General features: G+C 61.1%; 1 protein-coding gene across 1 annotated transcript in view; it reads left to right on the forward strand.

Moving 5' to 3' along the window:
• The window catches only part of CERK (ceramide kinase), a 29,558-nt gene that overhangs the window by 7,092 nt on the left and 8,799 nt on the right, over positions 1 to 13,667 (forward strand). The window contains exons 3-7 of the mRNA XM_037160506.2: positions 5,662 to 5,775; positions 6,135 to 6,257; positions 7,653 to 7,778; positions 8,879 to 8,942; positions 10,823 to 10,968. Of these exons, the coding sequence (XP_037016401.2) occupies positions 5,662 to 5,775; positions 6,135 to 6,257; positions 7,653 to 7,778; positions 8,879 to 8,942; positions 10,823 to 10,968 (573 nt within the window). The remainder of the gene's footprint in view (positions 1 to 5,661; positions 5,776 to 6,134; positions 6,258 to 7,652; positions 7,779 to 8,878; positions 8,943 to 10,822; positions 10,969 to 13,667) is intronic.

Raw genomic sequence — 13,667 nt, forward strand, 5'->3', positions numbered from 1 at the left:
TCTGCCATCGTTATTGGTTTTTTTTCTCCCTGTTTTCCATTTTCTCCTTCTTCTCCCTGCCTTTCTGTGGATTACTTAAAACTCTTCTAGAATTCCATTTTGATTTGTCTATGTCTTCATCTGGTATTGTGCCTCCCGTGGGTAGCCCTGGGTGGCTGCCCTAGGTGTGGGCTTACACACGCCTGGCCCGCCCGGGTCCCCGGGGCAGTCACCGTGCCGCCTGAGTGGGGTGCGGAGACCATGCTCCCTTCTGCAACACGTGGTCTCCCCAGTTTCCTAATGTGGTGTCCTGTTTCCTCCCCAACGAGGGAAGCACACTTGTGTTATAATTTTATCTTCGACCCTCACACGTATCTTAGACAAGTCGGGACGGGAAGAAAATCCCACTGTGATTGCCGTGTCTTTGCTCACCACGTTCTTTCTCCCTTTTTCCCAGGGAGTCCCCTTTCCACTGCCTTTACTTGTTGTTTGACCGCAGGTCTGCCGGTGGTGAGCGCCTTGGCTTCTCCTCATCCCCGAAGGACATCCGCGCCGGATGTAAGAATCCGAGTTGACGGCACAGGGGGAAACACTGCGCCCCTTCCTTCTGGCTTCCGACGAGAAGTCCACCGCCATCTTAATTCTTTTCCTCTCTAGGTAAAGAGGTGCTTCTGCCTCCCACTGACTTTTTCCTTTGTGTCTGATTTTCAGAAGATTGGCTATGATGTGTCTCAATTTGGATTTGTGTTTGTCAGGTGTGAGGTTATGTCTTGACAAATCTGGGAAATTTTCAGCCCTTCTTCTCTCCTCTGAGAGTCCAGCAACAAGAGAGATGGTCTTTTATTATTGGCCCAGAGCTCCCCGAGGCCCTGCTAATTGCTGTAAATCTGTTTATCTCAGTTATTCAGACTGAGTACTTTCCATTGTTCAGGCTTCCAGTTCACTGATTCTTTGCTCTGTCCCTTCATCCTGCTGCTGAGTCCACCAGTCTGTTTTCTATTTGGGTTACTGTGGTTTTCAATTCTAAAACTTCCATTTGGTTCTTTGTGTCTGCTGCTGCTTTTCGGAGACTTTAAGGGCTTTGTTGTGGGCATGTGATTCTCGTGGAGTACACCCACCGTGGATATGCTAACGTCTCTACCATCCTTGTGCTGATATCTGGGAACTGTCTTTTAAAAAAACATTTTATTTACTGATTTACTTTTAGAGAGAGAGGAAGGGAGGGAGAAAGAGAGGGAAACATCAGTGTCTGGTTGCCTCTAGCATGCCCCCTACTGGGGACCTGGCCTGCAACCAGGCATGTGCCCTGACAGGGAATCAAACCTGAGACCCTGTGGTTCACAGGCCGGTGCCCTGAGCCACACTCGTCTTTCCCATTCACTTGGAGCTCTTCCTGGTTCTGGGCATGGTGGTGACATCCCACCAACACTGGACGTGCTGGTATTGCTGCGAGACTCTGGACCTCAGCCAACCCGTCAGCTGACGTTTGCTGACACTCGACTCCATCGGGGAGCTCGGGCTCCTCGTTGCCACGTGGGGGAGGCAGTCCAGGCTCCCGGGGTCTCGGGGCTCCTCGGTGCTGCTGGGTGAGCAGGAGTTCCGGCCCCTCACTGGGCCCCACTGAGCCTCCCCGGATGGGAGGGGTGGGCCCGCCTGGTGACTGCTCCCTGCAGGGTGTCCCACCACCTGGGGGAGGGTGAAGGTGCAGGGTCCCGACCCTCCCCCGGGTCTCCAGGGCACCCCACCTGGTGAAGAGGACAAGGGGTGCCTGCTGCTGGGGGGGAGGGGAGTAAGCTCTTGTCAGAACGATGTCCGAATGGACCCTGTGGGCAGTGAGGCTGGTCACCAACCAGCCATGGGGTGGGGGGGTTGTTCAGCTCCCTACGTGGCCTTTTCTTGCTCCAGCCTGGCCGGGAGTGTTGGGACGCCTCCTTACAGCCCCGAGGGCAAAAGTCTGGGCTCCCCGTTGGTGCGGGCCTGTGGGGACGGAGCCAGAGTCTTCTGTGTTCGCCGCAGTGGTGGGGGTGGGCGGAGGGCGGTCTGGCCTAGGGTTTTCTGCCTCGTTGGGCTGCTCTTCCCTGGGCCTCCCGCCGAGGGAGCTGGCTTTTGTGGGAGCTTTCTCGCACACCCGTTGGCGGTGCTGGGCCGACAGCTTCTCTGACGTCCACTCTGAGATCTCTGGGGCATGCCCCCTCTGGTGGTCCCCCGGCCCCGAGGTCCCCCGGGGAAAGTCCCTTCTTCAAACCTCGAAGAGTCTCATCCTGTCTATGGTGGGTGGGGAGGAACAGGGAGAGCGTGCGCCCACCTGCTGGGGGCTGGGAGGTCCTGCCCAGTCTTCAAAGTCTCCTGCCTCTCTCCTCCCGAATGGACTGGCTCCTCCTGCTGACCTGCTCCAACTCCTGGCTTTCCTCCCACACACAAGCTCCACCCCTCAGCCTCTCCAGTGGGCTTTTTCTTCAGAAACCGTCCTTGCCGTTCTAAACTCTCTGCTCGCCTCCCTTTTACAGTTTCTTCTATCTTTCCCCGCCTTGTTCATGGTGCAGTGGCTACGTAAAGTGTTTGTGTGACCCCATCCCCAAGACTGGGTCACCTCAGGTACGGTTTCCCTCGAGACCGTCGGCATTCTTGGTATTTTGATGAGTTTTTGATCCTGGACAGTCCTGTTAAATTCTTCTGGAGAATTGTGTTTTCTTGGGCAGGTGCTCAGCCTGCTTGGGCACAGATGGCCCGTGCGTCTCACCTTGTGGGAGGGGCCCGGGGCACGTGCTGGCCCGCCCCCTGTTGTCTCCTGGTGCCACGCTGCTGGGGACCACCCCTGGGTTCTGGGTGCTGGCATGGAGGGCAGTTCAGCTCCCAGGGTGCCCCTGTGCTTCTGGTGTGTTCCGCACGTGGGTGGCCAGGCGCGAGTCAGGTCCCACGGAGCCAGGACACCCCTCTGCACCCCTCCCCCCACACTCGGCTACTCCAGCCAGAGTGGCAGGCTCCCTTCTGCATCCCACGCACTGTTCCTGGCCTTGGGCTGCCCTGGGGTCAGAGCTGGCGGCACAGGCTCCTGCCCCGCACTTGCTCATTTCCTCTGGTGGCTTCCCCAGCCAGCGGCCTGCTGCGCTTCGCTCTTAGAGGCCTCTTTCATCTTGTCCAGTCCTCCTCTTTGTGGTCAATGGGAGGGGCGGGCACCTGTGGGCCTGCCCCCCACCCAGCCCGGCAGGCACTGAGGACCCAGTGCTGCGTCTGTCTCTGCCTGTGCCCGGGGTCCTCACCACGGCCAGTGAGCGGGCCCAGGGCCATCCTCATTTCAGAGACGGTCCTAGGGGGCATCCTGGATGTGGGCGTGGGGTTCATTTCCACAGCCTCCACGGGCCTTTCCTACGGGGCGGAGGGAGAAGAACAGGACTCAGCCCGGCCCTCAGCCCTCCTCTGTCCCTTGGCTCGGCGCAGGCCGCTGCTCTCTCCCTGTGCCCTCTGGACCCGGGACTGAGAGCAGGAACCGGATGGTGGGCCCAAGTGTGAGGAGAGGTGAGGCAGCTCAGGTGCCCAGCAGAGACGGGTAACCCGTGTGGCTGAGTGTTGGTCCTGGAGCTGGCTCTGCGGTGCAGGGTCCACATGCTGCATATTCCCTGAGCCCACACACTGGGGACACCGAGCAGCACTGGCTGTGGCCTACCTTCCAGGACCACATGTTCACAGGAAGAGCCTCGTCCAGGGGCCTGGACAGGAAGCCGGGCAAGGCGAGGACCTGCACGAGGAGCAGCGAGGGGAGGAGCCACGGCCACGGAGGATCTGGGCAGAGCATGCAGGGTCCACGTTTGTGTCCTCAGGCCCTCACTGGGGGTGGGCCTGGGGCCGGGGCGGGAGAACATCAGAGGGCTCTGAGCGAGTGGTCCCGGCACAGAGCACCTTGCCCAAACAGGGTTGGGGGGGTCAGGTTTCAGAGCCCTGGAGCTGGGAAGGTAGGGTTGAACTTAGGAGGTTGCTGTGAGGCCCTCATGGGATGTCCACGTGGCTGGGCCGGTGCCCCCTGGGGGCCTGCGCCGGAGTAAACACGCTGCCTGTCCCCAGGCCTCAGGACCGCCTGCCTCTGAATATTCTGTTTGGAGAGGTGGTTGCTAAGCACATGAACCGCACAAGGTGTGGTCCTCACTCAGGTGACGTTGCCCCCAGGAGACACTGCCTGTCACCCAGCAGGGGCACTGTGGTCCCAGGTGAGCAGTTCTGTTCTAGGGAGGCATCTGGGAGTTCTGCTTAAAGACAGTATCAGGTTAGTACTTCAAAGAGAGAAGGCTGACTCCCGAGAGCCTGGCCAGTGCGCCCTCCACCCAGGAACGCAGTGACGTGGTAAGAGATCACGTGCACTTGTACCCCCACGGCAGCAGCTGGTGAGTCGGGGCAGGGGCGTCAGCCGGAGAAGGGGCATGATCGGCGTTGCAGACATGGCCCCTGGTCAGGGCAGGGCTGCTGCGGGCCAGGCGAGAGCCGGGCCTGCAGTGTAGCAGGCGGCCAGATGGGTACACTGCTGGCACCGACGTGGCCGTCCGCCAGCCGCTATCTGGTGTGGGGGGTAACCTCAAAGCCAGCGTGGCAACTTCAGAACTTCTCGTGTACCTTTAACACAGACCTTTAAGGTTTCATCTAATTTCACACGCGGTGCAAGATGATGCAAAACCCAAGCAACCGCCAGCCTCATGTAGAAAATGAAAGTGCCCCACCTGCGTTCCTATGGTCGGCTCCCCGCGAGGCCTTCTCCGGTGTCCTTCCTGTGCTCACTGACGCGCGGTCCCTGTTTATGTTCCCGTGTGCGCAGGCGCAGACCAGTCCTGGTTGCGTTACTTGTGCGCGCAGGTGCAGGTGGCAGTCTGTTTAATGTGTCCTGTGCGCGCAGGCGCAGACGGCCGGTGCGCCTCCTGCTATCCCGTGCTGTTGCCCAGTGTAGGACGGTGTTGTTCCATTCTCAGTGTCTCCTGTCCAGCAAGCTACTGCTGACCTCAAGCCCTCGCTGGAGGGCTTTGCTCCTGGGGCCTCACCATCAGTCCATGCGGTTCCCAAGCCCTGTGCTCTCGCGGCGGGCGAGCTCCTCCAGGCTCATTGGGTGGGTCCCAGGCTATCGTCCCACGGCCGAGTGTCCACCCCGCTTTACCTGAGGTGCCAGCAGTCCTATAATCACAACCGCCCCAAGCATGCCTGCACAGCCAGTGGGCAACCTCTTCCTGGCTTTCCCAGAGTGGAGAATGTCCGGGGCTGTCACCCCGGCATCCAGCCGGGTCTCCCGCTGCCTCCGATGGGACTGGTCCCTGTCTTTTCCGATCCCCAGCCTCCACCTCTGTGTGGCCCTAGTTCTGGGTGCTGCTGTGTCCTTCTGGACTTCCGACATCCTTTCCCGACCACTGCTTCCCCAGCAAGCGCAGTGGCTGGCCTGGCGTCAGCGTGCGAAGGGCTGCGCCGCTTTTTGAATAGTGCTGTTTTGCATTTGGGCATTCTCTGGGCTACGACACCCCCTCCCCCGGTGACGCCGAGTTGCCCAGATTTACTAGGCTCTGAACTGAAGAAAGACACATGACTCTGCATTTGACTTTCGGGCATCTAAAGACTAGGGGAGCCGATGGCTCCCAGGATCCTGGCGCCAGGCCCCTGTATTCGGTGCATCAGACAAGTTGGTCCAATACACGACCCGCGCTGTCGTTGCAGACGCCTGTTCCGTGCCCGTGGCCGAGATCATCGCCGTGGAGGAGACAGACAGTCACGGGAAGCACTACGGTGGCGGGAAGTGGCAGAAAATGGAAATGCCTTTCGCATTCACAGGTAGTGGGGCCCGCGGGTCCGCCCACACGTGGTCCTTCTTAACCCCAGGCGGGTTCCCTGGCAGGGACTTTTTTGTCTCTTTAACAAACTCCGTGTCTCCTTGGATTATTTTTATGCATACTTCCCTGTGTCATTTTCCATGCTATGACTTTAACCAGTGTTTTCTTCATTTTCTTGCGTGGACCGAAATGGCGGAGCAGTTGGGTTTTTTCTAGTGTCCCTGGGGAGCCCTGCCTTGACCACAGGGACAAGCTCCGCCTCCTCCGGAAGTAGGAGCCTGAGGGGGGCGTGGCCCCGTCCCACAGCAGGGCATGGGGATGACTGGTCCGCTGAGAGCTGATGCTCTTGTCTCTTCGCAGTGCACTGTGTGAAGAGAGCCCGACGCCACCGCTGGAAGTGTGCGCAGGTGACCTTCTGCGGTGCTGACGAGCAGCTGTGTCACCTGTGGCTGCAGACCCTCCGGGAGCAGCTGGACAATCTGAGTATGTGCGGCCCACATGGTATTTAAAGAAAGACCAAGTGGCTGTGGAACCTGCACCTGCACATGTGCGTGCGTGCATGCCCGTGCATGCACAAATGCGCGCGTGTGCATGACTGTGTGCATGTGTATTCTGTGGTGCACATGTGCGAGTGTATGTGGGTGTATATATGTGTGGGTGTCTGCATGTGCACATTTGTGTGTGGGGTGTGTACATGTGTGTTGTATGGTCATGCTGCACGGGACATGTATGTGCCTGCATGTGTGAGTGTGTGGTACGCCCACATGCATGTGCGCTGCTGTGACTTCTGCTTCCTGCCTCTCTCAGTCCACCTGTAGCCAAGCTGGAGGCGATGTGTCACTGTGCCACTCACACCTCCTCTGACCAGAGGTCAGCAGGTGCGGCGCCCACAGGGTGGGCTCTGGCGGGAGAAGCCCATCAGGGCCGCGGTGTGGGGCGCCGGTGGCTGCTGCACGAATGTGCGACCGGTCCTCCGCTCACTGTGGTCATCGGGAGCCCAGCATTGCCCATAGTCCCACCACACGTGTCCCAGGGTGTGTTCTTGGCTGAACATGCTCACACTTGGGTGCCTACCTCAGGCTGGGGTCACTGGGTCGCACAGGGTACACGTGTCCAAACTTGGAGGCACCACCAGCCTGTCCCACAGTGGGGGCTGCAGTGACACTCCCCCCACAGACACCCGGGTCCTGGCTGGCCCGCATCTTAACCGTACCCTTCAAACCTGAGCCTTTATGGGGGTGGTGCTGGGTCGATTACAGCTGTCGTTTACGCTTCCCCGTCAGCCACTGAAGCCGAGAAACACATGCTCGTTCACGGGCCACTCGGGAACCTGCAGCGCGTCTGGTGCAGTGACGTCCGTTCTTTTTCTGTCGGGGTGTCTTTCCCGATGACGTGCAAACATCTCCCACACCGAGGGCCCAGCTCTGTTGCTGGGTTTATGGGTTACAGTGCCGCCTCCCGTGGCGGGGCTGGCACTGCCGCCGTTCCTTGCATAATGAGCCGTCTTGATTTTAATCTAGTCCCATGTATCTTTTCTAAAACTCTGCAGTTAGGTTGCATCCATTCACTTAAAAATACTGTTTCTTAACATTGATTTTTTTCAGGGAGAGAGGGAAGCGGGAAGGGGTGAGAAACATTGCTTTGTTGTCCCACTTATTCATGCATTCATCGGTCACGTCCCGTATGGAACCCGCAACGTTGGTGCGTGGGGTCGACGCTCTCGCCGGCCGAGCTGACCGGCCAGGCACTCAGGAGCACTGTTTCTCAGACGACCTAAGCAGAGTCTCAAACCGTGGTGGTGTGGCTTTCGTCAGCTTGGGTCTTCGCCTTGCTCCGTTGTTACATCCGTCGTGACCCACGCGTCACTGCTGTTTGCAGCGTGCAGACCGAAGCACTTGCTGGTGTTCATCAATCCCTTCGGAGGGAAAGGCCGGGGCAAGCGGATCTACGAGAGGAAGGTGGCGCCCCTGTTCGCGCTGGCCGCCGTCGCCACGGAGGTCATCGGTAAGGCCGACGCCCTGCCGGGCGAGGACGAGTGGGTCAGAGAGGGATTCGGAGATGGCCACTGGAGATTTGTAGCCTCTCGGGTTATTTTAAACAAAACAATGCATGGTGGTTTTTTTTTTACAAATCAGAAAGAGAAGAATACAAATAAAGAACACAGACTTTTCTAGCTGAGTCCTGGCATTTAAAGCATTGAAAGAGAACACCATGAAGATAAAAGAATAAAAGCTCACAGGCAGAAAAGTCTTGCAAGACAGAGAAAAGTGATTAATGTTTTAGAAAGAACCTGACCGACGAGTGATACAGTAGGAAAGGTGATGTGATACCATGTTCGTGGCTCCATGTTTTCAGAGCGAGTTGTCAGTGCCAAGAAAGTACTGGGAGGTGGGCAGTTTGAGGGTCTCGGGTGAACTCATTCGAGGGCACTTGGCAGTGGGCCACTTGGGCCACGGACCTTGAAAACGAGGGTTTTGCCCAGTGATGCAGTTTTCTGAATCCTTCCTAGGAAAACAGTCCAAGGTCCGTTGCCACCTTTTATGGTAGCAAAACACTGGACACAACTTAAATGTCCCCAGACAGGCAACAGGAAGATAAAATGGCGGTGAACCTGAAGGAATGGCGTGCAGTCCTTCCGACGGTCTCCGTGGGGCGTTTTACCTGGAAAGTGGTGCAGCGCGGGGAGGCGAGGGCGCGGCGCCGTCAGGCGGTGCTGGCATCTCCTCAGAGGCTGTTTCTCCCACGGGGTGTACAGGCTCCGCACGAACCTTGCGTTTTCGACATTTTAGTGTATTCTCGAGTTTTCAAAGTAACGTGGATAATAAGGGAAAACTATAAAGTAGAAGAATAATTGCTTTCCAGAAAGTCATTATCTGTGGGCCATGAAATACCAGGAAGGTGCCATCTGGCAGGACCTCTTTCTGAGAGAGGGGCCCGCTCCGGGGGGTGGGGACAGTTTACTTTCTCTGGGAGGGACTCGGGCTCCGTCTGAGGAGGGACCTCTCATGGGAAGCCCCCCCGAAGGACGCGTGGGGCCTTTAATGGTGGGGGTGGGCTCCCAGACGCGGGGGTCTGCTGCAAGTGACCACGCCGTCCCTCCCCAGTCACGGAGCGCGCCAATCATGCCAAGGAGACCTTGTACGAGACGGACGTGGACAAGTACGACGGGTGAGTAGCCCCCTCCGCCTCGCCCGTGGGCAGTGTGTCCTCCCCGGCTCTGACCCGCCTGTCCCCGTTCTGTTCACTGCCCAGCCTGGCCTTTTCTCCCTGGTCGAGAAGTAAGCCTGCTTCTCACGGAAATGCGAAGAGGCCGAGACCACTGTCTAGCAGGCTTGGGTTTCGTGCTGGCCTCCCTGCCTACATGGGAGGATGTGAGCGCGTGGTACAGGCGTGAACACCCGTAGTCCCTGCGGGCTCCAGGGTCTGTTCCAAAAGGCAAGGGTGTCTCGTACAGAACCGAACGGCTGGCCAACCCGGGACGTTCAGGCCCACACAGTTCCCTGTCTGCCGTCCTCACGCAGATGCCCCCCCATTGTTTATTTCCTGCCAAAGGAAGCCCAGGGTCTCGGCTGCCCCAGCGCTCGTCTCAGAGCAGTCCCTCGGTCAGGTGGCTGAGTGCGGGCTCGTCACTGTGCGGCGTGTGTCTCCGTCCGGGTCCGCAAGGCGCTCCCTCCTGGTCAGGCCCCGGTTGGGTGTTTCTGGCCACAGTGACCCAGAAGGGGTGTCGTGCTGGCGGCGTGGCCCCCAGGTGGCTTTGTGCGTGTGTTGCCCGACCCCGTGGGCACATCCGCCCCTCGGAGGCCGGCTGCCGCAGCCCAGGGCACAGGGCAGCGCAGGGAAGGTGGCAGGCCCCGCGGAAAGCTCACACGCAGGGATGCACCAGCATCAGGCCTGCGTTTTGGAAACATGCTTCTAAAAGCCACTCGGGATGAATAGCAGGGAGGCAGGATTGCACCCCCAGGGCCCGAGGGCAAGAACTGGCGGGAGGGCGGCAGGGAGCACGGCTCGCAGGGAGTCGGCCAGCCCCAGTGCCGGTGCTACAAGAACACACGCAGGGGCCTGACCCCAGTGCCGTGGCGGTGTCACCGGGAGATGAGCTAAAGCAGGTTTCGAAGGTGACGGTGCTGCCCAAGTGGGGCCGTGTGTCTGCTGGGCTGTGGGCTGAGATCGGGGAGGGGCAGCCAGCGGAGGGACGGCCAGGACCTGGTCCTCTCCGTGCCCCCCCACCCAGGTTGGCGGGCGGCGAAGCCAGCTCTGCACCGGGCTCCGTGTCACGAACGCCCCTGCGCCCCCGGGTCAGCGCTGCTGGGAGGCTTGGGAGTCAGGAGCTGGGGAAACCAAGTGGGCGCCGGTGCGCCAGGGACGCCCAGTGTGCAGAGCGACCCCCGAGGAGGGGTCACACTCCAGGGGTCACACCACAGGTGGCCATCAGCCTTCCCAGGCGGGGCTGAGGGGCCGGTGCAGGTGCCCCATGGAGACAGAAGAAGCTTCTGAGGAGGGGCAGGGACGGCGAGGGGGCAGGAAGGGCAGGAGCTGCTGGCAGCAGCCTTAGGGGCCCAGCCCCGACTGCCTGGGGCCCCCCCAGAGACCTCGGCCAGGGCTGCAGGGGCCCGTTTCGGTTCGGTTTTGTCTGGCTCTGTCTCTGCAGCAAGGCCTGAAGGGACTCGCAGGCTTGGGGACCGAGGAGGAGGTGACTCTGCACGGAGGGGCACAGCGGGGCCTGGGGCTTGGTCCTCTCCTGCCCTTGGTGGTCTTTGGGAGCCTCAGCCTCCAGTGGCTGTGACGGCAGCAGAAGTGTGTCACCCAGGGCTGGCACTGACACAGGGTCGGGGAAGATCTGGCCGCTCCAGCAGGCAGGCCGCGCCGAGGACGGGATGGAGCGTCGGGAGGGACGTGAACGCGTGTCGGCTGCACTTCGGGCCACGCCGTCGGGCTGGCCTGCGCTCAGGGACACGCTGTCCCTCGCAGAAGCGCCACAAGGAGCTGTGGAGGGAAGGCTGTGGGGGCAGCAGGGCGGGCATGCTCACGCGCGTGTGTTGCCCCCACAGAATCGTCTGTGTCGGCGGGGACGGCATGTTCAGCGAGGTCCTGCACGGGCTGATCGGCAGCACGCAGAGGAACGCCGGCGTGGACCAGAACGAGCCCCGGACGGCGCTGGTGCCCAGCCGGCTGCGCATCGGCATCATCCCCGCAGGTGGGACCTGGCCACCGGCCGAGCCCCGAGCCTCTCGGTGCCTGGGACACAGACTTGCTGGCTTCCCAGACAAAAGTCTTTCGAAAGGGGACTTTGTGGAGTCACTGCCACCCGGAAGGGGGGGTCGAGGGGCTGGGTCCGCCGCCCCGCAGCAGGGCCAGGTGGGCAAGCTGGGCCATCTGGGCCATCAGGCAGGGGTGAGGGCGGGAGCCCGTCTGAGAGGGTTCACAGTAGCCGTGGGGGCGGAGAGAGGGCCGGAACCTTAGGGCCCTGGGTCGCCCGGCCTGCGCCCCATTTTCGATAACTGTGTGGCACCGCCTGGGCGCTTGGGAGCCCCACATGCACACGGAGTGTGAGCCTGCCCTCTCCTGGGCTGGCCCGAGGTGGACGGTCAGCCCCTCTGTCTCCGCCCCGTTCCCTGCCGCCCCCGCCCCCCGCCGGCCACTGTCCTTAGTTCAAGACATTTCAGGGTTCTCTTCGTGTCCGCAGACGCCCCGTCACCGGGCCACGTGCGGGGGACCTCCTTCCTTGTTTCCCTTCAGGCTCTCGTCCTCATTTAAACCGTGATTCCGTCATCACACAAGCGCTGCCGCTCTTTCGGGCGGCCGTTACCGACCCATGGAAGGGCCACAGAGCCGTGTTTGGAGGGAGCCCTGTCCTGCTCCCCGACACCCGACCTCCTGCCCGGTGCTGACAGCCGGGGATGCAGTGGGACCCTGCAGTGGGGCTGGGGGCGCGAGGGGCTGCTGAGTTGTTGCCAGTCCCCAGAGCGCAGCACTCGGGGTGTCCTTGGACCCAGAGCGGCCGAGAGACTGTCAGGCAGGGAGTCCGGAGAGTCACCGGGCTGGGTCTGGAAGGAGCTGGCTCAGTGTTTTGTGCAGCTTCCTGGGAAGCCCCTGGGTCTGGAAAAGCACAGTGTTTGTGAGCTGAGCAGGGGCTGCTTTGTGGGTTCGGGGCTCCGCCCACAGCAGGCAGGGTGAGGCACCCCGTCGGCTCGTCGCCTGCTGTCTGGTCGGTGTGGCGGGGCTCTGGGTGAACATTCCGGAACACGCGTCAGGGACTTCTATTCCCAGGACGGCCGTGTGAGGTCAGCACCGTCCTCGCCCACTTCACGGGGGAAGACTCGCCCTGGGGTGCGGGCACTGGGAGAGCAGAGGCCCCCGCCAGCCGCGGGCAGATCGCCCTTCCGACCAGCCGGGGCATTCAGTGCATCTGCCCTCAGTCGGTCTCACAGCGCCTTTCCAAGTTTAGGCTTTTGTGTGTGGTGTATCCGGACTGCTTGAGGTTCATTTTTCTCTGCTCTGATCTATTTTTCCTCCCATTCGCTGATGGCGGCAGAGATACCTGAAACCTGAAGCTCTAGATAAAACTTGAAAAGACCTTAACGGCTCACGCCCGCCCGGGGTAGGACCTGCGCTGGCCTGGGCATGGGGAGCGGGGAGCACTCGGGCCTTGGCGTCCAGCAGAGAACAGGCAGGCCTGGCCTCTGCCCGTGGACAGACGCGCATGTGGATGGGGAGGGTCTTCTGCAGCGGCTGCCTCAGAGGCGATGCCGCTGGGCGCTGGGTTCTGGGCCGCACGGAACTGAAGCCTCGACGGAGGAAGCACTTGCGTCACCAGGCGGCTCCTGGCACCTGTGCCTCTGCCGCCCGGAGAGGAGCGTGTCACGGGGTCCACTGCCGGCTGCAGACGCGCCTGCAGTCCTGCCGCCTGGACCTGGATGGCGCGGGGGCCTCAGGGCTCCGGGCCCACCTGCGTGGGAAGTACTCACCAGTCACAAGCTCTCCGTCCTGAGCTCGAGTGTCCAGGGACACAGAGGCCGGCTCGCTTCTCCTGGGAGCCGAGCCTCGTCGCTTCCGCTTCCGAAGGGCTGTGTCCTGCGAGGGAAGAGGCAGGAAGGCCTCAGCGCACCTGGCTGGCTGTTGGCACCGGGCAATCAGTGTCATCCCGGGAGGGGACGGCCGTGCAGCTGACTAGGTCACAGGGGACTGAGAGCAAGCACAGTGCACAGAGCACACGTCACTGGGGCTGGGCCGTCACCAGGCTCCCGAGGATTCGATGCCAGAGCCAGCTGTGGCTCCCCCATAAAGCAGGTCTCCTCATGTTCAGAGCCGGCTCTACCTCTTGGTTCATATCTTCTCCAAACACACCTGCAGAAACAGTCAGGAAGTTATGTGGTGTCCTGGAAGGTCAAGGGAGAAACGGCATCTTGGGGACTTTTGAAAGACTTGAAGCCCTGCTGTCACTCCGGGCGCCAGCCGGACAAGGGACCGCCAGCTCCCAGACGCCCCACACTCTGGGACTCTTCATTCACTCCATCACCGTGCTCGCTCCGCCCCCGCTCCGCCCCGCTCCCCTGAGACTTCTCACCGCTCCCGAGGTCCCACTGCCTCGGTGGGGCCGGCCCAGACCAGGGGCTCAGGGAGGCCTCTGCTGCCACACCCCGACCTGCACGGTCCCTGCCTGTGGAGCGGGACAGGCTGCGCGGGGGGGGGGGGGGGGGGGGGGGGGGGGGGCACGCGTCCAGGAGCCCCGCGTGGCTGTGGGAGCTCAGGCGGCGGCAGGAGGTGGGATGGGAGGTGTGGGGGCGGGGGCAGCACAGGGGCCCCATGGGGGGCTCTGAGCAGGAGTGAGCTGAGCTGATTACCTTCTTTAAAAATCTTGCCTTTCTCCAGCAAGATAATCCCAGCCACCCCATC

The sequence above is a fragment of the Artibeus jamaicensis genome, unplaced genomic scaffold (assembly GCF_021234435.1).
Source record: "Artibeus jamaicensis isolate MK-2021 breed Jamaican fruit bat unplaced genomic scaffold, CSHL_Jam_final contig_233, whole genome shotgun sequence".
NCBI lineage: Eukaryota > Metazoa > Chordata > Mammalia > Chiroptera > Phyllostomidae > Artibeus > Artibeus jamaicensis.